The sequence below is a fragment of the Atheta coriaria genome, unplaced genomic scaffold (assembly GCF_025399875.1).
Source record: "Atheta coriaria isolate IRGN ID8LTWV9N9 unplaced genomic scaffold, Caltech_Dcor_3.1 hic_scaffold_9_pilon, whole genome shotgun sequence".
In the NCBI taxonomy this organism is placed as follows: Eukaryota; Metazoa; Arthropoda; class Insecta; order Coleoptera; family Staphylinidae; genus Dalotia; species Dalotia coriaria.
Genome location: NW_027045451.1, coordinates 1,462,461 through 1,486,369, shown reverse-complemented (window position 1 = coordinate 1,486,369; position 23,909 = coordinate 1,462,461). Strand labels below are relative to the sequence as shown.

General features: G+C 40.7%; 5 protein-coding genes across 7 annotated transcripts in view; 3 read left to right on the top strand and 2 right to left on the bottom strand.

Moving 5' to 3' along the window:
* LOC135798249 (membralin) overlaps positions 1 to 13,612 on the bottom strand; it is a 28,004-nt gene extending 14,392 nt beyond the window's left edge. The window contains exons 1-7 of one of the 3 annotated variants that reach the window (XM_065311031.1): positions 13,479 to 13,612; positions 11,630 to 12,170; positions 11,237 to 11,524; positions 10,725 to 10,968; positions 10,577 to 10,667; positions 8,013 to 8,070; positions 5,393 to 5,476 (exon numbers count right to left, since the gene is read on the bottom strand). In XM_065311031.1, the coding sequence (XP_065167103.1) occupies positions 5,393 to 5,476; positions 8,013 to 8,070; positions 10,577 to 10,667; positions 10,725 to 10,968; positions 11,237 to 11,524; positions 11,630 to 12,128 (1,264 nt within the window). In that variant the 5' untranslated portion in view covers positions 12,129 to 12,170; positions 13,479 to 13,612. Of the gene's footprint in view, positions 1 to 5,392; positions 5,477 to 8,012; positions 8,071 to 10,576; positions 10,668 to 10,724; positions 10,969 to 11,236; positions 11,525 to 11,629; positions 12,171 to 12,404; positions 12,425 to 12,788; positions 13,039 to 13,478 lie in introns of those variants that run through there. The other 2 variants (XM_065311030.1, XM_065311032.1) reach the window with 2 other exon arrangements.
* Positions 13,246 to 14,426, top strand: LOC135798252 (ankyrin repeat family A protein 2-like). The gene is made up of 2 exons (XM_065311034.1): positions 13,246 to 13,815; positions 14,036 to 14,426. Exons 1-2 carry the CDS (start codon positions 13,312 to 13,314, stop codon positions 14,225 to 14,227), a joined length of 696 nt encoding a protein of 231 aa, XP_065167106.1. The 5' UTR covers positions 13,246 to 13,311; the 3' UTR covers positions 14,228 to 14,426.
* Pex11ab (peroxin 11) lies at positions 14,386 to 15,510 on the top strand. Its single transcript, XM_065311033.1, has 3 exons — positions 14,386 to 14,526; positions 14,586 to 14,695; positions 14,761 to 15,510. The coding sequence occupies exons 1-3, from the start codon at positions 14,471 to 14,473 to the stop codon at positions 15,288 to 15,290; spliced, it is 696 nt and encodes a 231-aa protein (XP_065167105.1). The 5' UTR covers positions 14,386 to 14,470; the 3' UTR covers positions 15,291 to 15,510.
* Positions 15,511 to 16,305: 795 nt separating this feature from the next.
* On the top strand, positions 16,306 to 17,886 carry LOC135799902 (uncharacterized). The gene is made up of 3 exons (XM_065313140.1): positions 16,306 to 16,950; positions 17,137 to 17,335; positions 17,450 to 17,886. Exons 1-3 carry the CDS (start codon positions 16,810 to 16,812, stop codon positions 17,746 to 17,748), a joined length of 639 nt encoding a protein of 212 aa, XP_065169212.1. The 5' UTR covers positions 16,306 to 16,809; the 3' UTR covers positions 17,749 to 17,886.
* Positions 17,887 to 17,888: 2 nt separating this feature from the next.
* loh (lonely heart) overlaps positions 17,889 to 23,909 on the bottom strand; it is a 49,430-nt gene continuing 43,409 nt past the window's right edge. The window contains 6 exon segments of the mRNA XM_065313137.1: positions 17,889 to 18,672; positions 18,729 to 19,410; positions 19,472 to 19,848; positions 19,911 to 20,129; positions 20,132 to 20,338; positions 20,403 to 20,604. Coding sequence (XP_065169209.1) covers positions 18,545 to 18,672; positions 18,729 to 19,410; positions 19,472 to 19,848; positions 19,911 to 20,129; positions 20,132 to 20,338; positions 20,403 to 20,604 — 1,815 coding nt within the window. The 3' untranslated portion in view covers positions 17,889 to 18,544.

Genomic DNA, 23,909 nt, shown 5'->3' with positions numbered 1-23,909 from the left:
GAGGAGGGGTGTTCCAGGCCGTATAGAAAAGAATAATTGCCCGGCTATTATCAGCTCGTTACCAAAGTGTTTTAACAGTTCGGCCGCAGCTGAAGTTTACGTCGATTTTTTTCTTTTTCCTTTTCTGCTTTATTTTCAAAGTTCGTAATTTTTCACAGCAGAAACGAGCGCTGGCAGATATAAATGATTTGAAATCCGACTTTACGTCATGAATTTGCCTAAAAACTTTAATGCGAATAATTTCCAGGCGCACAAAACATAATTTCTATATTTTTATATTTTATACTCAGCGTCCGTCGGAGGCTGGGAGTGACTACAAGATGAAATAAAGACTTATGAAAACGTAATGCACGACTTTGACAAGCGCATACAGTCTGTCGCAAACAAGGCGCACTTAATTGCCGTCATTGCAAGCGCCGGCGAGTTAATAAAACATGTTGTATATCGCCTAAAAAGCCAGCAAAACAAAAACGCAAAGAGACGTATAAGAAATTGGAAAAATGGCACGACGCGCGGCGAAATCTCGGCGCAAAGAGCAAAAGCGACGAGCGGCGAAGAAAACGAAGATTCTCCGCCGCACGGGCGAAGGATAATTAGTTTTCGGTACGAATCCGGCGAAGGTGGATGGAGAAAAATAAAGAAGAAAAATGTTTGATATAGCCCAAAGATGTTGGAACTTCGTTGCTCGCGCAAAGAGCGGAAGGGAAGCCAAACACGGCCGACACGACTGCTCGACCCCGGGCGGCGGCGGCGGCAGGAGGACGGCTGCTTTCTGCAATGCAGCCGCGAGTTCCAACGCGCGCGGCGCGGACTCTGCAGCGAAAACATCGCCACTCTCCCGAACTGCCGACACATACAGAGCAAGAGCAAACAGGGCTGAGTACCACACCACGCAAAACTGAGAGTGAAACGAATCGAAACCACCGAGGAAAATAGAACTTGAAACCAAGCGGTTACATCCAAACCAAAATTGAAGATTTCAAGAAAATATTCTTCAATTTTCATGGCAAAACTACTTGAAACATTCCGCAATCTTCAAATTATATTTTATGGTGTAATTTGAAAAAACGCCGTGTGGAAAACACTCTTTCCGTTCAATTTGAACGAGCGCTATTTGAAGAAGCAGACGTTCGAAAACTAAAACTGCAAACTGCGTCCGATAACGATCTGTTTGTTTGCCGACATCGGCCGCAGTGCACACGAAAATGCACATTATGCAAACCTGCAGAACGTGCAGAAGATCATGTCTAATGCCTCACATGTTCAATTTCCATGATTCCTCGTTTGTTGACAATGACACGATCATTTTCCGGGAAAGAAATCACAACTTTTCGCAATGTTTGTCGTACAATAATTACGTATGAATGGTATAAACATACTGTATGTATGCGATGGTGGTTACAAACGTAGCGCAGAAGGGTTCGTGCGCTGCGTTGCGTTTCGTTTCCTATTAATGGGGACACAACCCACCGCATTTCCTATTTTCCTATTTTTTCCATTTTCTACTTTCTTCGACCGCGCACGGTGGAAAACCCAATCCCAATGTGTATAAATAGAGGGAAATTTCTGGATTTTTCCGAGCGCCTCACAACCGCACGCAGTGCGGATTAACGTTCCCGTTTTTATTACTTAATTAACTCGTATGTAAATAAAATCGACGATTTCGCCCCGATCGATTTCAGCGCACGTCGCCCCGTTCAGCGGCAGAGCAGAGCGCGCGTGCATTTCATTCGGTTTTATTGTTTCGTTGCGGATTTTCAGCCAGCGCGGAAATTTTAATTAAATAAACGAACGCCTTTTAATGATTGAAATTCGGTGGAATATAAATAATTACGCAGCCGATAAAAATACAAATATTGCAAAAGAATTGCGCAACCGAAACATGCAACAACTAACTAACAAGCCAATTAATTAGAACCCATTTCCGGCGCAGGACGTAGAAGAAAAGTTGGATTTTTAGTTAAAGATTTGAAAGAAAATTGAAGAGAACATAGCGACTAAATTTGAATTATGCTAATTCGGTAGTGATTCAATCAGGCTGGCAATCTCTTCCGAGATAAAATTTATTCTTTCTCGAGTCTAAGTGCCGCGAAATCGAGTTACCAAAACGTCACGCACTCGCGACGCGGAAGAAAGTGCCTTCAAGTCGAGAGCCTCGCATCGAATCATTAAAATGTGAACCTCGTTTCGCTTTTTCGACTTTCGCACTTTTGACGCCAAGATGCACATTATACGAAGCTAAGAAGGCAAATTACAGTGACATATTTAGTTGACAATTTCGTGACTAGACTACCACTAAAACTCTGCACACAATAACTTAGAGTATAAATAAATTTGAATTTCAAAAAAAGTTTGCTGTATAAAAACCGACAGAATTCTAAAAGATTATTCGAATATACGCTAAGGCGGAGCGGAGGCGGTTTGAGGCGGCAACCCAGGCAACGATATCGTTTTACTTGTTGCTATGGCTCGCCTGTTGCGCGCCATCTACCAGTTGCTCTCAACTTGTTGCTCCGCCAGACACGATAAAACCCTCTGCTGATGCCGGCGTCGTAACGGCCGCCGCCGCCGACGCCATCACCGCCACCGGCACCGCCTTGCGCTGATTTATTACCACGACGATGGGTTACCAAGCACCAAACTGTTGCTTTTCGCTCGATTCGAATATCCCAACCAAAAATGTCAACTATTTGCATTCTGGGTTGCCTACATTTCAGATAGCTCTTAATAAATTACACCCATAAAATGCTATGCCATATAAAATCACGACACATTAAATTTAAACAAAAGATATCTGGGTTATGATGCGTGGCAAGCCAGCGGACGAAAGCGGAGGGGCAGCAGGAAACATCATCCGCGAGTAATGCATAATCCATTAGTCATTTACAACCGCGATGGCTGCTGATGGTCGTCGCGCATTCATCGAAAACACACTGACACACTCGGCCACTCGTCGTCATCGTCCTTCATACACTCTTCATCATCATCATCAACAACAACACGCGACGCTACACGCGCACTACACGGACGCGAATATCAAATTTCAAATATCATACATCAAACAAACAACCAAACAAAACCGGCGCTAAACATAACTCGCTCTTCAAACCTCATCCTTCATCCGATCATTCAACACAATTACCATCATCGCAAAAACCAGCCGCCCTCACGTAGGGTATTGTCAGCACGCTTGCGATTTAATAGATTTAAAAGGTTCCTATTTTGCTGGTCATATCGCGCTTGACCTGCAAGCCATCAGAGGTATATATATATAAAGTCCAAACAAGGGTAAAACGGACGGAAAACTAGGAGTGTCACTTATGATCTTATGATCTTGTGGCCTGCGCACATCGTCCATCAGCTAATAGTTAATAATAGCTTTTCTTTCTCGACGGTGGAAAAATTGCTTTCAGCGCGCTTTCAATTTTTCACCGCAAAAAGAAACAGTAATTAAATTAATTAACTAACATACCTAGCACAAATGTTATGCACTATACCGTATACAGTGTGTATACAAACAAAATGAAAAAATGAAGAAGAAAAAAAATACAACGCATCGCTTTGTTTTCTGCGAAAAATAAAACACATTACCGCTTGTTAGGTGCTGTCATCACATACACACACACATACAATATACTAATTTACTCCTCCGGCGAGGTGGAATATGCGCGCGCTCAGCAGCGGAATACGAAAATGATTGATGATCCGAAACGTATCGGTCATTGCGGTCGCATCGACGGATCGTTTTTATCGGCGGTGATGCACAGAGGACACCCCGACCGCAAAACAGGCCCCAATGAAATTGTTCATGCAGTCCGAAGCAAACCGCAATACACACACACATACACACACGATGTGCTGCAGGTGAACACGCGCCAGTTAGCTCTAACACGCCGATGATCATCTATTTCACATGACTGATAGTGGAGGCGAATGGAAATTGAAGTCGAGCGAAAATGTCGCGGTAAGTTGATATTCGACGACATTAACGTTAATTAATCACGCCGACACGCACTCACAACGCAATACGCATTTTTCAAATTCACTTACGCTGAATTGGTTGCCTACACTTAAAGTAGCCCCAAATGCAGTGCATCATCGGTTGCCTACATCGCTAAAATCAATATTTTGCAACTATCTCGTCGGCAGTTAACTGTTGTGATTAGTTTCGCCGTCGATAATGCCTTTTAGGGTAAATCGCAATGACACACGCGCATGCACATATATTCAAATGTGTTTGCTAGCGTGTTATGCAAAGCGCGCGCGCAGCACACGATGATTACGCCGCGCGACCGGATTACGCATTGAATATTATTTTCTACTCGTTACTAATCACCGAAATCCATTTACTTTGCATTACGAATCGTTAGCGTGCGCTTTGGCCGGTCCCCGAAAATCCGCTCGCCGATTGAGTCACGCGTATTATTTAATCAGCCCGGACGTCGCCATATTCCACAAACCCAACAACATATATCACTGATGACTACATTTAATTAATTTGTCAACAACAAAGTTATGTACAAACAAATCAGCGCCAAGTGTCATATTGGTTGCCTACTTTTTGGTAGCGCCGAGAGAAAACGCAACGTTAGTTGCCTACGTTTGTGGATTTTTTTCCACTTTTTATTTGTTGGCATATTTATTTGCGCAAGACGAGTCGAGTTGAGTGTGTGGTACACATGTCAAATGTAAACGCAAATATTTACAAGTTGAGTTGTTGCGGGGCAAAAACGACGCGTGCAGAACTCGAGCGGGGCGAAATAACTAAAGCCGAGAGACGCGCATTTTTGCGCGAAGCTAGCCTGAATTGGTATTTACGTCAATTATTGCACGCAAATATTGTCAACCCCCAGCGAAATGCGCGGAACGTGCGCGAATCGAAGAAATATTATTATTACATTATTATGTCGGTCGGCAGGAGATGTACCGTCTGGATACGCCGAACCAGAGTAATATTCAACATGAGAATCGAATTTTTCAGAAAACATTTACTCGGTAGTATAATCTGGCGGCGCACAAATTGATATTTATGAATATATAAATTCATATATTTGTTGATATTATCTAGTTATCCTCTTACTGATATGACAAATTGATATTCGTAAAATTCCATTCATCGCGCCTCATTGCGGCTGCGTTTCAACGAAAATTGAAATGCGATGTCACATTTGATATACGATTACATCGCAAACTTGCGCGCACAAGACGACGGCACACGTCCACCCCACATTTGCCGCCGCCCTACTCCTCGCATGTTTGATTTGCGAGATTAAATTCACTTCAACTCGCGAGCATCGTAATCACAATCATGCGCGCACACACCAAAAAGAGAAGAAAACTATGGCCGCAGAATTAAATTACATCGAGAGAAGAGTGAAAAAGAAAGACTTACCGACAAGCGCCAATATGACGGTCAGCAGGGGCGCGGCCGGAAAGCTCACAGTCATGTTGAATTCCAAAGTTTGCAGTAGATCCACTGAAACAGACAAGCAGACAAAAAAAAAATTCATAATTAGTGCATTAATTAATTGTTCACAAAAAAAGTCAAAATATTATCATTCTAGTTTTCGTCTGCGCATAGAAACTAAAATTTAATTAAAACTAGTGGTTGAATAATTGCCCCCCTAATTAAAATTCCCGGGATAACCAAAAATCAACGCGTGGGATGATAATTATTCGCTTTATTAACCAATGTGGTTTTGGGCAATCGCAATGCAATCCGCTTGTAAATCTAAATTCTTTAGATCCCCTGCGCTGACCACTGTTCCATTCCATTCGGGTTCTCTTGATGCTATCCTATCATAGCCGGCAGTGATACGCACTTTAAAGTAAAGAAAAAAAGGCCAAAGGAAACCGTTTGTAGCAACATCTTCGCACACATCAAAGAATGTTTATTCTCGCCACCGCTACCACTGGCGAACCCACCAGCCTCGTAGTCCTGCAGAGATGTGAAATATATTCCGTATTTTGCATTCGGATATTCCAACCTTTTGGGAATACTCTCTGCTCCACTTTCTGCTCCTGTGCTTCGAGGATGAGCTGTGGCCAGTGGCTACTTCAGGTCAAATGCCTTCAAAGACATGCAGTAAGCGCGCGAAGGCGGCACAAAGGACGAATATCATACTTATGTGTTTTTAATATGGGAAAAATCAAAGCGGATCAGAAAATAATACTCGGCAAACAGAAAATAACCACCGCAAAATATTAGCAACAAATAAATTATATCGCAACCACGGAAATATTTCATACTGTTTGCTACGAGATAATCCCGTCTGCAAAGATATGCGTTGAAAATAGTTGCAGCACTTCGATTCCTTCCACGACAGTCCTGCAAGCTGAAGAAGCATTACAAAGACCCTGCTCTCGTCCGAGGATAAAGACCACAAACAAAATATCCAACCACAAGAGACATTCTTTGCCAAGATGGAAATATGAGCCGTCCGCAAAAGCAGCAAAGACACTCCTACACTGCTTCTGCTCGCGCAAGAAGAACAAAAACAAAACGTGTGTTTGCCGGACCGCGGTAACCCAGGAGACTTTGCGCTGATGCCCCCTTGACGTATTACACGCAGGACTTTGCAGGACGCTGTGTGCCAGCCATCCCCGGGCAGAGAATATGTGCATGTGTGTGTGTGTGGGTGTAAGAGGGGGAGGTGGGCAGGTATACATTCTACAATGTCCACATGCGCATATCCCGCCCGCAGGAATAATAACAGATTTCAAACGGATTTCGGCGAAGCGATCCTTCCGAAGAGTTTCGGGGGTTTTGGTAAAAGGTTTTCATTCGGCGTGTCCGAACAAGTTTCAAAATACTCTCGACGATCAGGCGGCGGCGGCGAAAAAATAATACGGAAAATCTAAAGCCCATCAAAATCACTTGATATATCTCCTTGATATATATTTAATCGGGCGAAGGGGTGACTTAAAAAATCATTAACTTAAATGGACGCGACAGGTATGATTTTCGAGCTGGAACAGTACTGACAGTGGCATCTATCGTCAAAATGTTAAAATATTATTTTTGTGTGTTTGTGATAAGATTGAGTTTGGCCTTGTTAAATGGCGGGCCATTTAGGAAAGTCGCGATTTGATAGACATCTTTTTGAGCATTATGAACAACTTTCTTTTCATCTTCTTTTTATATAAAAAATAAATAAATAAAATATCATCTCTGCTTTTTTGATCTCAGTCAGTGGCGTAACTAAATGAAAATTCATAATCTACGGGAAATTCTCTATAATAGCGCCCAAAAATTATTCATAAAGAAAAATTAGCTAAGGAAGAGCTCTACTCATTTTCTTCAATATTTCCATTGCGATTATCTTGCAAACTAAAAGCGATTGAAATGAACGGATTGAGAATTTTGAATCGACGTGCAATTCCCGTGATATTTTGCTCTGCCTCTGATCTAAGTTTAATAAAAATTTCTATCTGAAGCGATTCCGCATTTAATTTTTTCGCATGTTTCCCAACATGTTTCGAATCAAAACTTGTAAATAAAATTTCAACTTTCAAACACATTTTTAACTTGAAAACTTTTAAATAAGTTCCGCGTGCAATCTTCTATTTTCTATAATATTTATTAGATGCAAATAAAAATTACAATAAAGCAAGCACACGGGGACAACAAGAACGACGCCGAAGAAGAAAAAAAAGTTGTCTGAAAAGGGGTGAACGCTGTTCATGTTCCTCCGCGCGCTCAAAATTATAATTTCCCGTTTAATAATTTAAAACACGTTGCTTTTTGATTAAGCACATCGGACCAGAAGGGAAAGCGAGAGTCGTTCGAGAAGCTGGAGGGACATTAAGCGCCGCCGCCGCCGCCGATGGCATCGCGCGAGGCATCAAGGCATCAATCTTAGTTTAATAATTCCGGCGTCGGCGACGCACAACTTTTATCATTATCCCGACAAGAAACTCTCGCCCAACACAAGCAAGCGATACAAGCAGTAACCTGAACACATATTTCCGCATAAAATAAAAAAAAAAATAAAAACAAAATCACAACTTACCAATAAAGACGAATATCTGATGGTGCGAATATCTCAGCAGCATTGATTGTGAAACAGTCTGCAACGAATTAAATAAATAAATGTATCGCATGTATGTAATAACATTCTCCTAGTTAGATGTGTGAGATATATTCAAATAACTGCGAAACGTCAGATAAATCTCTTTTGTAGAGTGCGGCGCATAGTGAACGCGGGCGCACGTGAAATCGAACGCCGTCGAGAAATATAGCTAATGACATCGTTACCAGGCGTTGCGATAACAACCGACGTATCAGGCCGCCGCAGCAGGAGCCTGGGATCCGAGGCAACAAGAGAAACATATTCTTCGGCGTTCGGAAAAAGTGCAAAGCGTGGCCGATCACATGCGGATTGCAAGAATTGCCAACTTGCAAGAGGTTCAACTTTTCAATCGGGGACGCAACACAATCGCACAAGTATCACAAGTGTTCATTTTTTGATTGATCATCGAAAGCGGCGAAAAAATAAATTCTAATAGCCTTGTATTTACAACGCAAAATTATTCGCCGAAAAAAAAATAACACGACGAGCGGAAATCTGATATTTCAATTAGCAGCGAAACGATACTCGAAACGCTATTATTAAGTAATGGTGTTAATGCGGCGCTTTACTTAGTTATGCATCGTCGACGGCATTAAATTCAGCACACCCTCTCTCTGACGTTTTTTTCGGGTCGATGAATAAAACTTCCGGAATGGTGCGGAGAGAGGGGCGTGCAGAGGTCCGGCATGCACTTCATATGCACGGCGCGTAATTGCGCCCCGGAAAATTATACAAAATCGGATTGTTTGGCGCGCCGTTGCCGCCGCCCCCAAAACAGTCGGAATTTTAAACTCCGCATGTGCGGAAACTGCAATAAACCGGCGCTCATCCGTGCACATTACGCGAATAATGCGAATATGAACCGGCGGCGGTGCAAGAATGAGGATGGCGTGAAGAATTGAATGCACGCTCGGGTGGAACGACGGTGGCGGCGGCGGCGGCGGCAGCAGCGGAGATGAAAGTTGGTTGGGAAGAAGGAGCGCCGTGGAGATTTTATCATGTGTTAAGTGTCAAGCGTACTTTTCCGGGTTGGCAAACCGAGTTAACGGGCACGGTCGGGCGTCGCCGCCGCCGCGTCTCGTTTCAGATGACGGATCGCGTCGCACGCCGCATACAGTATGGCTGGGGTGGCGGCGTGGGGCGCGTCCGCCGCCTAACACGATAAATTATCATAATCCAATTAAAGTGCCGCTCTTATTCCACTTAACTTTTCCAGCCGCGTTTCTCATCCGGCGCACGTTTTGCCATCCCCGGCTAATAATCGAGACTTTAGATTTTTACACCGCGCCATTCTTTTTATCAACGCGATAGTTTGCAACAGAAAGATTTGTATTGATTGATTGATTGATTCCAGTGTAACTTTATGATTAATCACTTCGAGAAACACCTGTTTCGTGAGAAAAATCAGTAAAGTTCTGTTAAGACTTCCCGACTTCCGTTTCCGCATAGATCAATTTACAAATTGGTCATTTCCGCGTGCGAGAACAAAAACGCAGGCGGCAACAGCAGCAAATCAGTCAATTTCACCCCGCAAATAACCCGGCCGGATGTTGCAGTATGTCGCACTGCCGCCAATAAACCGAAACCCTCCATTTCGCTTCGTTATTTTTATCGAAGCATAGAATATAAACACATCCATCCAACACGCACCGCAAATGCGCGCGCGCGCTGCCGCCCCCGGCACGCTAATGAATTGCGGCCATCGCAATTTATTTAGATTATCGCACAAATCGCGCGCATTCCGTAATGCTGCGAGGGTTGCCTGGCTGGGTGACGTCGCGATCATTTTTCGTGGCCGAGACAATCATTCAATGTGGATGCGCGCCCCCAACGGAATCAATCGACAAACATTCGCAGCACAACCTTCGCTGTGGTTGTTGCGGTGGTGTTATGGGGGTCGAGAGGACGAAGAGAGAGTCGGTCGGTCGGGCGCCAGCGTCAAATGGGACAACATATATAATGGAGGGCGCAATTTGCGGCCGATTTCCAGATTTGTCGATTTCTCCAAACCCGACACGAGTCGCAATTCGGTTTAATGAAGGGATGGCCCCTTTATGTATCGCGTTACTATTATACAGTATCCTATCACAAACTACTCAACAAAACAACTTATAACCTCAAAATAACAAAATTTAACCTATCTTAACAAAAAACTAAAATTTTTCTTAAAATTTGTTTAAATATTTTCCAAAAGGTGAAGAAAAACTAGTCGGTGGTGTAGACATAAATCCACACACCCGATGCCATACGCACGAGGGTTAACTACCTCCCAGTGGCCTACTAGACGGTAATTATGTCAACGATCACTCGACACCGCAACAAACCGACCCTCGAGCGCGCCGCAGAAGACAAAATGTGCGGAATGCGTGCGCACCGGGTGAAATATCGCCCACTGGAGGCGCATAACGCAAGGAACGGCCGCGGATTAAAAAACACGTTCGAAACGAATACCGTGCGGCGCATAAAATAAATGGCAACATGGAAAAATGCAAGCAGACACTTACAAAAACTATCATTATGAAGAACGCAGCCAAATAGGAACTCCTGCCCATCCACATACTGACAAATCTAAAGTGTTCACCGGTAACTACATTTCTGCAAGTAAAATAATAATTTAATATATTTTATTATTAATATTTTAACAATTTTTACCTAAGGTAACCTTTATTATTCTCCTGCTCGGCTAGTGTTTTAATGGACGCCATTAAAATGTCATCGTAGCCAAGAAACTGATCAAGAACTACGCGACTGAAGGAATCACCAAAGCATTGATCCTTGTCCGGATCCAAGGCGACAATTTGCACTGGTACATTTAGTCTTATTCTCGCTGCTGGACTCAAGCGGAGAAAACCATGCTCAAGAGCATATTCAACGATATAATCATCTTCAAATAACTCTGCACCAACAAAATTGACATTAATTTAAAACTGCATAACCTCAAAGTTGCGCATGCGCAGATTCAAACAAATAAACTCAACATTGCGACTATTCTTTCTCAAAGCTTTCACTCAATCAAAAATATCAAGATATACAACTCAGTGAACACAAAAACCTGTGCTAACCGTGGTTATAAACAACGACATCGAACCCTTCAACGATTTTCGTGTAAACTTTGAGCAAGGTCTCGCCGATCGCGCGATATTTCAACGTGATGAACGCAATACCTCGTTCTTCCTCCTCCTGAGCGCCTTGGGCAGCACCCGGTTGAGCAGCGTTCGTATTTGCATGCTCATCGTTGCTCTTTGTGTCATCGTCAGCGGCAAACTGTACTTTGACGTGCACAGCGTTTATTGGCGTGAAGTCACGGCGGTCGTGCGGATCCATTGGGATCAAACCATCGTATAGTGTGGTTTTTATTGGGAGATGCGATACATTTGCCAGGGAATTCGGTGAGATTGAACCTGGAGTGTATTCGGTGTGATCACTTCTTGAGTTTATGTATGCTCCTTGTCCTAAAACAAAAAATATAAGAGATTAGAATCAAAAAATCAAGAAAAAGTTGAAATTTGTCCAAAATTTTTCGTTTTTTAAGTAAAAATAACAATTTTTATGCTTACTTTTCTCTAAAGGTTCAGTTTCCTTCGTGCTTTCTTCAACAGTACTGGCTTCAATATTATAATACCCCAAAAACGAGGCAAAATCATCCAATTCCTGCTTGCGCCGCGCTTCGCGTGCATAACTATCCTGAATATTATACTCTTTGCCCTGATTGCGGACAATCTCAACGCGTAAAATCCCATCCCGTGGCCACGTCTCCTTCACGTGCTCGAGGCATGTCGTCGGCGCCCTTGAGAACGCAATATGCATATACACGAGCACAAAAAACGCGCTCAACGCCTTCATCAGTATAACAAACTCAAAGAGGCGACGCACCGGCCGGGGAAAAGTGCGCGCGTACGCCAGCGACGCCTTGAAGAACAGCGTGTGGAAGAGTTGGTCACGCACATTGAACAACGGATTCTGATTGTTGTTGTTACGAATTCGCTGTGCGTTCATCATCGGAGGCGGCTGCTGCGGGGGCGCAGCCTGCGGCGGCGGGTCCGCCTGGTCAGCCATCTCGTGACAAACTTAGTACATTCAGTGATAGTTCTTCCACATCTAAAACGAGTTCAAATATTAGTGGAAATGCGATAAGTTTTTGTGGTGCGTTGCGATTGGTCGGTGGTGTGTAAGTGTTGGAAAACAAAAATCAACAAAAACATGCGCGAAATGACTGTGTACTTTTGACTCTTTGATAGGCAAACGTCTAGACACGAACACGCACGACAATGACTTGTTTATGTAAAAACAAAACACAACTACACTTGGATTTATTTCCTGCTTCCTTCTTACTGTGCTTGCTTTCTTTCTCTCTACACCTGACACCAACTTTCTTTTCATTGATGCTGTACGCACTCACACAATGTAAGCGTATTACATTCATTTACCGCACGTCACTTTAATAAACTTTTCCATTCCATTCGGAAGCGTTGGGAGCAAGAGTCAATATCGGTTATTACACTTATCTATTTATATTTTATTCATACGCGTACCAATATCGATTTTCAATTAAACTAACGATTTACCGCCGGACACAAATTTAACTATGTATAGCAGTTACTACTAAAGTTTTATGTGTTGCAAGCGGGGCTTTCGACTGATTTTACAATGTGCGATGTGAAACAAAATTGCGTTGCTTTCGAATGCGAAAAACAGTTGAAAAATAAACAAGCCTACCTTGTGTGTACGATTGGTGCGGTTGTATGTACCTGTGACGGAGCGTCCACGCGCTGACACCGACTTACGCAATCAGCGCGTAGACGTCGGGGAGGCGTAGCGATTTATTCCACGCTCGTCGCCTACTTTGCGCCCCGCGCCCCGATTTACATCCAGTAATTCACGACGGAATTCGTTTTTAATCACTTAGCAACACTGTTTTTCTCGCGCTAATGAATATCGCTCATGTCATTTTTGTGTGAAACGTCAGTGTCAAACATCTGCAACGCGCGCATGCGCAATACAACCGCAACCACTGCCACTGAATCAAAAACTTTTAAATAAACAATAAAAATGTTACTTTCTTATAAATAAAGCCAATATTAATTATATTAAATAATACTAATAATTAAATTTGTATTAATTTATGACTAGTTGCTGTTTCTTTTAAAATTGTCGCAACATGCGCATTAAGAGTATTTTTAAAACTTTCGCTAACCTCACTAAACTTCCTGCTTGACAGATTGAATAATAAAGAATAATAATGCAATATTATAGTGATTCCAGCGAAGAAAAAGATATAAAACCACTGATATTAAACAATGATCACTTCTCTAGCGGGTCTGTGAAGAAGTGGCAGCCGCACGCATGGCACGATGGCAATCGCCGCAGCGCTTTCCAACCTTACAAACAATCATGCACTGTACTCACCAATCTCCAGAGAGGTAACACTCCTGCTGCAACACCTGTCCCTCAAGCAACAGATATTAATTTTCACACACGCGCCGGTCAAGGCGAGATCACTGAAGAAGACATCATGAATGAAAAGTCAGTTGACATATGTGATGACAATGGGTTGACAGCACTGCACTGGGCTGCAAATTATGGACAAATTAATGTTGTGAAGCTTTTACTGGCACATCATGCTATGGTTGATAGGGAAGGTCCTGATGGAGAGACTCCACTACTGCTTGCTGCAAATGGAGGGCATAATGAGGTTGTAAAAGTCTTGATTAAGGAAGGAGCTGATGTTAATCATGTTGATCATGTAAGAAATTGTTTTTTTAGATGTTCTAGGGACCAGGAATAGTCTCTAAAGGTCCTCTACCTTTTTATATTCTAGAATTATGACTAAAAATGTCTTTTTTGTTTAAAATTGCGCGTTATACAAGTTTGTGCGCGATTGTCCATACAAATGATTGTACAATCATATGTTTAACTTCTATTTCAACACCTAAAACTAATTTTTGTGTAATTTTCTGTTACAGGCTTGTAATACCGGACTGATGTACGCTGCAGGAGGGAATCATCCACACACTTGTAACGATTTACTTGCGCACAATGCAAATCTAACTCTGGTGAATTTAAACGGAGAAACTGCGTACGACTTGGCAGTCGACAGTTCCTCATATTTAGCACAAGCTATTTTAGAGAATCATTTACTTGACTTACTCAAATGAACATTTTTTATCTGCATGTCCATATATACATTAACTGCTTAGTCATTCATGTTTTTACTATGTAATATCAGTTTATTTAGTTATGGTTACACCTAAATGTGATAATGGCATGTTGTGCAAACAGAATAAGTGATAAGATCATATTGATAATATATATGTTACTAATTAATTCAGATATAATAAACGTTATAAATGCGAACTTTGTAACTGTTGTTTGCTTGTACAATCATATCCAGTTCAATCATGGAGGTTCTCATCAAGCTAAACACACAAACTGCTGGACGCGACAAAATCGCAAGGTAAGCAGTTAAATTACTGCATAATATGATAAAACATTTTAATATTAATATATTTGCAGGTTGTTGCAGTATTTAAGTCGTTTATTATGGCATAGATTGAAACAATCACATTGTGGAGGAGTTGATAACCTTAAAAACTTGGAATATCAACTTTCTACCTTTAGAAAACGTAAATTTACCTGCAATAAACTTATGAAACACTTTATAAACATTGATTTCCTGCTTGTATTTTAGTTTTACGATTTGGAAGATTTGCAGACTCGTTGTATACGACACTGCCACTCTTTCAACATCACAATACAACTATCAAACTAACTGTGATACTCTCAAAAATTGCCAATGCTTTGTTCCTATTTGCTGACCACATACTCTGGATGGGACGCTCGGATGTAATGAGTGTAAATACAGACAAATGGGCGAAAATATCCAACAAATATTGGCTGTATTCAATCACAATGAACTTGGTCAGAGATTTCTATGAGATTAGAATGATTTTAAAGCATAATCAGAGTAAAATATACACTGATAGAGTTTGTAGTGTACAAGAGTGTTTGACTGTGTGCAAGAGAGCTTTTGACTGTGTCCAGCATGATAAGGCTGTTATGATTGACACTGTTAAGAATGTGTGTGACTTTTTCATTCCTTTGAATGCTTTGGGGCATGTCAAGTTATCTCCTGGCACTGTAGGCCTGTTGGGAGTGATATCAAGTATTGCTGGACTGATTGTACTCATGGAACCACATAAAAAATTGTCTCCACAGTGAGAGATATGATTGTACAATCAAGATGGGGATGACAATCAAATATTTAACTGGTGTGGTGCATTTGTTTTAATATTTGGTAAATGGTAATCGTAAGAACATCAATAATTAGATATACTTATACATTGCATACTTCTAAGGGCCAAATGTGAAGAATTTATATTCCTGTTGAAATTATTGTGAACTTGTTTAATGTTTAAAATAAAAATTTGATTAAAAAACTTGGAATTTGTATTTTTAGCAATATGCTTGTATGTAGAGGACACTTACAACGCCTAAACATTTCGAAAAATTTAACTTGACCTTTGTTCACCTTCCTACATCCGAAATAAACCCGATCGAAAGTCGAAACGAGCGTTTTGTTGAACTTGTCTCATGTAGGATGATGAGATCATACTTCAACAACGATTACGACATGTTCATACGTCCAAATATGAAATTAATTACCAACACAACCATTGATTACGGACATAAATAGCTGGGAGCATTCCCAGAAGCATTTTTGTGTGGAAAACAAATAAAACGAACGCGCTACACGTTTAATTACTTATTTATATGCATGTACATAGCTTATAAACATGCAGTCGTGTAGATCCGTAGATATTTTCATTGATTTTCAAGCCGTGTTGGTGACGTCGTTTAATAATAAAGTTTTTAATTAGAAACATTGAAAGAGATTCGATTCGTACGTTGGCGTAATGGACGTCATTGCGTTTGACCGACAGCCGGTTGTTTCAGTCGTTTGCTATTCGTCATACGTTAAGTTTCAATTGTTTTAAGTGCCCAAAACAGCACCCGACGCCATATTGCCGTCGGGAAGCTTTATCGTGATAAAAAATTATCCATTATTGCACTTTTAAAGTCTCCCATAAATGTTTTGAACATTAATTGTTAAAGATAATGAAGTTTGAGTGCACAGTAAATAATAACAAGTGTTTTAAACAAAATTTTACATTCCAAAGTTAAATAAAAGTAAATATTTCGATAACACTCAGTGTAAACTTGTTTAAACAAATATTACATGTACATGTGCGACGTAACTAACGCCAGTGTCTTATCTCTATGTTATTTATGTTATTTTGTTTGAATTTTTAGACGTTAAACCCGTTTGCAAAAGTTTTACTCAGTCGCTCACAATTTGCCTTAAAAGCTAGTCATGTTTAGTTAGAATTTTCTGCTGCCATTTTAAATTCCTGGGCCACTTTGGGCGGGTAATCCCTGAACAAATATGGACGTGAATATTATCGATTGTGTGTGACCCGTTGTGTGTGAGATGAATTGATAAGTCGTTGATAAATAAAACGCCGATAACGACACGCGATCATCATTGATGATTATTGTTAACAATTGAATGCGTTATTCGTTGTTGAATTTCGGCGGATACAAGTTACATCGCTGTGTAAAGATTAAAGGAAACACGCGTAGCGGAATAGAATTGAATACAACATAACCAATAACGTAAACTACAGTTTTAATATATTTGTGGTTAATTTGAGTGTTTGTGCATCATGGGGTTTGGACTATGGCTCATGGAGATGACGAGGGTATTTTGAACATCTTGCAACATCAAATCGTCGCTGTGCTGCTGTTTTTCAGCATTTGGACGCCCATTTTCACATATCCTAGCGCGCTGGCATGGCATGTCGCGTTGTGTTCGCTTGGCGTAAGTATTTAAACAATTTCAGGGCTTCGGCGTCATAAAAACGATAACACACGTTGAGTTCTATCAGATTAATACAAGGTTGGAAATTCCCGACCTAAATGTTTAAATTTAGACCTTAATTTAACATTAAACGCTTAAAATAAGACCAAAACACAATAAAACAACCAAAAATGCATTTATTTTTAGTTATTCCCATTCGTATTCGAAGGATTAGCAGTCCTAGGATATGATTTGATCTATGCAATTGAACTAGAAGAGAAAACACGTGGATATATCCATGCAGTAATGATGTCCCTGGGTACCATCTTCCTGGCAGCAGGTGCCATCATGGAAATGGCGCGCGATCGCCTAACCTCGCATTTCAGCTCAACACATGGCATCCTAGGTAATGACTAATAAAAAAATCATCATGATTCATCTTTATCTATTAATACAATCAATTTCTGATAACAATATGTGCAATTCTGAGTCACTAACTAAATATTTCGTTATGTTGCAGGATTAATTTGCCTACTTTTTGTGCTGTTTGCGTTTATCTTTGGATTTTTCTCGAGATTCGCAAAATCTTTGAAAGGATACGCCAGACCTGTTATTTTCCACTTTGTGCATAATCTAATCGGCATTCTGGCTGTCACATTCGGCATTGCATGCATGTGCACTGGTTATTACCTTGATGCGTTTATAGCCCTGGAGGATTCCAAGATGGCGGCGACAATTGTCGCTTGTTTATTGCTACCATGGGCACTCGCGACGGCGCTGCACAAATTGTACAAGCAATTCATGTCGATGATACAATGACTCAATGATCGTAACAACGCGCATAGAAAGACAATTTACGTTGTAATTACAAATTAGATATAGGTTATTTATTTTGACTAGGAATTGATTTTTGTTACTTGAATGCAAGTTTGTAATAAACAAAAGGAAATGTGTGCATATCGTTGGTAGTGATTTATTCATATTCATATCTCTTATCGAATCTAAATAAATAGAGGTATACAGACTTAACATATAATACTCAATTTAGAAAAAGAACTTAAAGGTTAAAATAAAGTGCGCAGACGCGACGAATCGACGTGAGTGAGTATCTCTTTTGGTTTCAGTGTAATTTTCATTGTCACAAACTCATGTCATTCGCTTCAAAATCGTTCATAAATACTATACAAAATGCCAATCAGTACAAATTACGCGTCTAAATAAATAAATCGTCATGTTTTTCGTTCACAACAAAACTCGAATTTCGGAAATTTCGGCAAAATCGGCACATTTACACAGATACACGCCATCTTCTCACACTCATTCGCACCGCGGCCATCTTGAAACAACTAGATTAAGAGTGGCAGAGTATTTGATACTTTGTTTCGAACACACGCAAAGAATTTCCAAGATTATCGCTAAGAGTTTAAGTATTATTACATATATAAGTTATGCGCTAGCTCTAGTGATTACTGGGTGACGTTAATTTTACTAACCTTTGAATTTAAGTTATTTGTTTGGGTGGGCGTGGTTATTACGGTTAGATTCTAAACAGATCACAGTCTCTCGCTCAAAATAAACATGGTGTGGGGAAAAGAGGGATGGTGGAGGGTTTTCTTTATTCCAAAGCGTCCTGTTGGCCGGCCCGCTGACAGGAATGACAGCAGTGAGATGTGTAGTAAGGGTACTTGCACAGGCGTGCTTGTACTGCTTGGTAACAATGTTGTATCAGATCAACACATCCACCTAAAACATGGTTATGTAGTGTTTTGGTTTTAAAAGTAAGGTTATGTTGAACGTACGTGTCATTGGTTGATCCTGCTGACTACTAGCTGGTTTGATTCTGTCTTCGTGGATTTTGGGACAAGCGCAGGACCTTTTCACCAAGGGTTTGGCTTCCATGTCGCAGAGATTGCTATATTGACCATGGACACTCATACATTTCACTTCCCTGCGTTGGTTACCATTGGGACAATCGTGACATTCACTCCATTCACCTGAAAACCATCTTGGGGGGCATGCACCGTCACAAGGACGTTCTGTTTCCGGTTTGGATGCACTTGAACAGGTCATGTCATTCGTGAGTCTTGGTTGTCCCCTTAGACGAATTACACAGTGGACATCGCGTTTTTGTTTGCTTTGACCATTGCAGGAATCTGAACAAGTGTTCCATGGACCAGTAAACCATTGTCCACCACATTCCTTTTCACTGGAGCATTGCCTGCTTGTTTCCGGTTTGGTTTCCATAGCGCAATCACTACCAGAACGGCCATTACAGACTGAATGTCGATTTTGGGTGCCGGTACCACAGTTTTCACTGCATTGACTCCACTCACTCAATAACCAAGCGTTGTGGTGACCCGGAGTGGAACAAGAACCACTTTCGCAGTATTCCGCGTGAGCGGGGCGTTTACCATGGTGGCAGTTACCACCGGGACAGGTTACACTGCGAGTACGTGTGCCAGTTCCACAGGAAACTGAACACTACAAAAAATAATCATTTCTGTTAATTCTGGGAGGAGATAAAATGATTTTGATAACTTACTGCACTCCAGGAACCTACAATCCAATCACTGAAGCTCTTATGCATCCGTTCATCAGGATGTAACTCATTGTCACTCTCGTCACACGCGGGTAGACTACAAGGACGACTTGATGCGGTGGGTTTTGGTGGAGCGCACAACGAATCACTTTCTACGCTTGTGAGACCATTGGTTTCCTTGATACATTGCACCAGATAGTGTTGAACACCCTGTCCGCAAGACCCAGTACATTGTCCCCAATGTCCACCCCATTGAAGAGGACACTCATGTTGGTTACAATGGATATAATGCGTGGGTTTCTCTAAATGGGCACACCTACGTTCAGAAACCGGTGTGTGGTGGAGTTCCCTCGTGCATTGGAATACTGATTGCTGGTAACCTACATAACCCCAAATAAACTTACAAAATCAGGAAAAACCCAAAATTTTGGTCTTAATTTACCTCCTCCACAAGATTTTGAACATGCTGTGACACCAGTACTCTTCCAAACGTACTTCCGGCGATTTCGTAGTCTCCGATGAGGATGTGGAGATGCAGAAGTAGGTTGGGCCTCATCCCGCAAACTTACAGCATTGGTATCCATGATATTTCCTTCCAAATGTGCAACTTGCCCATTACCAATCGCTGGATGTGATTGGATAGGTTCTTCAGCCGGTAGGAGTACCCATATTTGATACCAGGATTAGGTTGTTGGTACCACACCAAAATATCAACAGCGGAATCAATTGGACCACCTGTAGTGATAGTTTCCAATGAAGAAGCATCCTGTTTACGGTAAGTGAAGGTAACACCCGCCCCATGAACAAGTCTTGAGTTACTAAACTTCCAATCGCCATTCAGGATGTAAGAACCATTCGAAGATCTCAAAGCTATCAAAATGGACGCGGTGGTAATAAGTAAATGTTGATATATTTTGTTGAAGAATCAATTTACCTAGAATATTGCGTGTGTGCTTCAATTGTTGGACGAGGATACGACAAGCGCCCTTGGGGATCTGCGCGACGAGTGAATACCCAGGCGGTAGGTCAGGTCGCGTGTACAGACCGGAAATACTGCGGCAGTTGCTCGTCACGCAGGCGGGACACTCCTCGGGGGCTTCCTCAATAGCACCGATGACGCCATTTGAGCCGACACTCTGTAATCATTCGCATATTACTATCAATAATGACCAAATCTCATCATCCGACATTATGTGTTTGTTTTTAGCGCTGTGTGGGTTGCCTATCAAAGCAATAGCTCTCATTATATTTTTCTGTCTGTTGGCGCGGGCGCCTCCTGTCGGCCCAAGGTCGAATGAATAAATAAATCGCGCTCGTAAAGTTTACAGCTATCATAACGCTCGGACATTCTTGCTATTGAGCGCCCCATCGATCCGCAGTGCACGCATGCAGATGTCTAATTGTTTATGCGCCAATTTGCGTTATCGCGGGGACCTCGGCGTGCCATCACTTGACGTCACTTATAGACATCAACTTCAACTTTAACGGCCATCACTTCCAGAGTGATGGAACGAAGCAATTTGTTTTCGGACGCGGTTTTTTTATGTATTTGCTTTTTGCAAAAGCTCAAAGTGCTATATTTAAAGCTCCGTAGTTGATGTTTGTGGTTATGTTGTGTGCGCGTGCGATTTAAACGCTCCTTTTATAGCTGATGGCAGTCATGAACAAGCAATTTATTTGCAATTTGTTACAAGCAATCAAATTTAAGCGATTTGATTTTCTAGGTCAGCAAAAAGCTTCGCCGGCGTAAAGCTCATTAAAAACGAAAATTTATAGATAGATCTGCGTGTGGCCCGCTTTTTTTCGGAGGGATTAAGACGGAAACTAAATTTAAAAAGCTGATGCACGATCGAAAAAGTGCGTACTCGTATCTCGTTACATCTGATACGCGCCGCAACCGGCGCATTAATGTCGAGTTAAAAAGCTAAAAAGTGGACAAGCCGCGACAGCGGCGTGTACACACAACGTTTATTTATAAGTTGTAAATCAGCTCGAATCAGATCGAATTAGACTGAACAAAATACATAGAAATAACATTAATTTACTATTTTATATTAAATTGCGTGTACGATGGGTTGCCTATAGTCTAAGTGCAATTAATCATGGAAATCAATCATTCCAGTTGATTTTAAGACATTTCATGATTAATTACACAACGAGAACAAGAAAAACTCGCAACTAGTCATAATTAAACGCTCCGTTTGCCAATAAAACAGCCGGTAATTAATCACCGACGTATTTATATTAAATGTATTTACCTTTTACTGGCGAATCTAACTCGGGACGAAATTTATTGCGTTCGTAAACGCTTGCGACTCTCGAAATTCCGAAATGATTAAACATTAACTTAAAATTCAGCGCTGGGAGTCATGGTTAATCGTGCGGCAAGTAATTAATTAAAACTCGTTGTGCAATCGATGCGCGACGCGAGTTAACATATCGTACAACTATGTTAATGCGTTAATATTTTAATAAAATTCTAATGAGCTAATGAATAAATATGAACAAAAATTCGTTTTTTGCATTGTGATTTTAATATTTTTATAAAACGCGTGAAAAATGCTTTGTTGCCGATTTATTTCTGCTGCGGGCTGATTCATAATGTGATTATAGTGGAGGCGCATTCTTTTTCTGAATACTTTTTAACCTCTCGGGCATTTTTTGGATTACAGAACGTTATAATCCAAGCGTCCGACGTGTTATTAACATGTTAACATTGTATAAAGTATGCAAAGCACATAATGAATGGCTTAGGTTAAAAAAATATGAAAAAAACTTTCGATTGAGTCATTAAATACGAATTTTTGTAGTTTAGTAACTGAACAAGTGTTAATATGAAATAAATAAAAATCCAACGGACGTATGTAAAATGAATTGGCGCATTCCGGCGTGCAGTGATTTACGAGTGCTATTTTTAGCGAATCGCTGACGAATATTCGAATAGTCGAATATTTTACAGTGCGTGTGTGTGCACGAGTATCTATTTTCAATTTTTCAATTAACGCCAGGCATTCGCGTTCACTAGCGTATCAAACATTTTACGATTAACACCAAAATCGAAAATTCTGGGTCAGAAATTATTTTTAAATTTTAACTTTTAGCACTAATTAGTTGTAAAATTATTTCATCCTTAATGAATACAAGATAAGCATCCCTTGTTAATCCGCTTAACTTAACCTAACTTCGGAACATCCTGTCGTTAAAAAGCCCACAGCCCTTTTAACTGCGAAAACTTTTGTCCAACTCCACTCAGAACTCAGATCTCGAGTTATTTAAATTGAAGATAAGCCGCCGGTGGAGGTTGAAGTTGAATACAAGTTAATCTAAATTCAAATCCGTCTTAAACAGCATTCGAAACGCGTATTGATAAAATAAACTGATAAATATTACACGCGGAATGGTGGAAAATCTACAGGTGCATGTTGTGTGCATGTAATCGATGCATAATGAATTAATTTAATTAAATTAAACGACGCTATAAACTGCGTCTAACAAGCTGATGAGGCATGTAATGACTTTATATCTCTATCAGATAAATTCTTCAAAAAGCTTCAAAATAAACACAAAAAATAAAATTAATTAACCTCAAGTATAAAGTTCATTATGAAGATAATAAATCTGTAACAAATTGGAACGTGAGATGATTTTTTAATTTTTTTGTTTTTTAGTGTTTTAAGCCTTAAATTTTGATTTTTGAGCAATTTTCTGATTGAATATGCACTTGTGAATGCTCCGTACGCATATCTTGATTTGAAGTGGCTTATAGGCAATAAATTCCACTGTTTATTCAACATCCACACTTCGCATGTCGCATGTCACGGGCCGTAAAGTGTGCGAGGCAGTAAATGAGCGTGTCACGCCGCTTCCACGCGTGTTCGCCGACTTAATGCACATGGCGCGTCGCAAAATATTATTCGAATATGTTTTGACACGCCCGCCTAGTTCGCCGGTGCGAAATGTGTGCGATTTGCATAATTCCGCTGGTGCGGGCATTCGATTTTCGACTTTTGCACCGAATAGCTCTATTTATATTTATGCGCATATCATTTGCTATCGTAATTGGCACATAACATATCATAACATAACATACTCCTAGCAGCATCAGTATATTAGTAACTATGAGTGGGTTTTATTATAGTCACAGTAAAACACACTAAAATACAATGTGTATTACTAATTTTATGCTAATACGTGCATTGTGGCGCCATCTACATAATAATTACATAACTAAAACTATGAATTATTGTCTACACACACTTTAGCTCTAAATTTAACACTTTTTTGGTTTAGTTTTTGAATAAAAAGTAGCCTATGTTATTCTTCATAGTTTAATCTATAATTATACAAAAATTCATAAAAATCGGTTGAGTAGTTTAGGCGTGAAACGCAAACACACAAAATATTTTTTGTATTTTTAATATTAAACACGTTAAAACAGCAT

Coding starts and splice junctions, on each gene's coding strand:
- LOC135798252 (XM_065311034.1), top strand. CDS start 13,312: ATGCAATATTATAGTGATTCCAGCGAAGAAAAAGATATAAAACCACTG. Junction 13,816..14,035: donor ATGTTAATCATGTTGATCAT/GTAAGAAATTGT, acceptor TTTCTGTTACAG/GCTTGTAATACCGGACTGAT.
- Pex11ab (XM_065311033.1), top strand. CDS start 14,471: ATGGAGGTTCTCATCAAGCTAAACACACAAACTGCTGGACGCGACAAA. Junction 14,527..14,585: donor GGACGCGACAAAATCGCAAG/GTAAGCAGTTAA, acceptor ATATATTTGCAG/GTTGTTGCAGTATTTAAGTC. Junction 14,696..14,760: donor ACTTTCTACCTTTAGAAAAC/GTAAATTTACCT, acceptor CTTGTATTTTAG/TTTTACGATTTGGAAGATTT.
- LOC135799902 (XM_065313140.1), top strand. CDS start 16,810: ATGGCTCATGGAGATGACGAGGGTATTTTGAACATCTTGCAACATCAA. Junction 16,951..17,136: donor TCGCGTTGTGTTCGCTTGGC/GTAAGTATTTAA, acceptor ATTTATTTTTAG/TTATTCCCATTCGTATTCGA. Junction 17,336..17,449: donor CTCAACACATGGCATCCTAG/GTAATGACTAAT, acceptor GTTATGTTGCAG/GATTAATTTGCCTACTTTTT.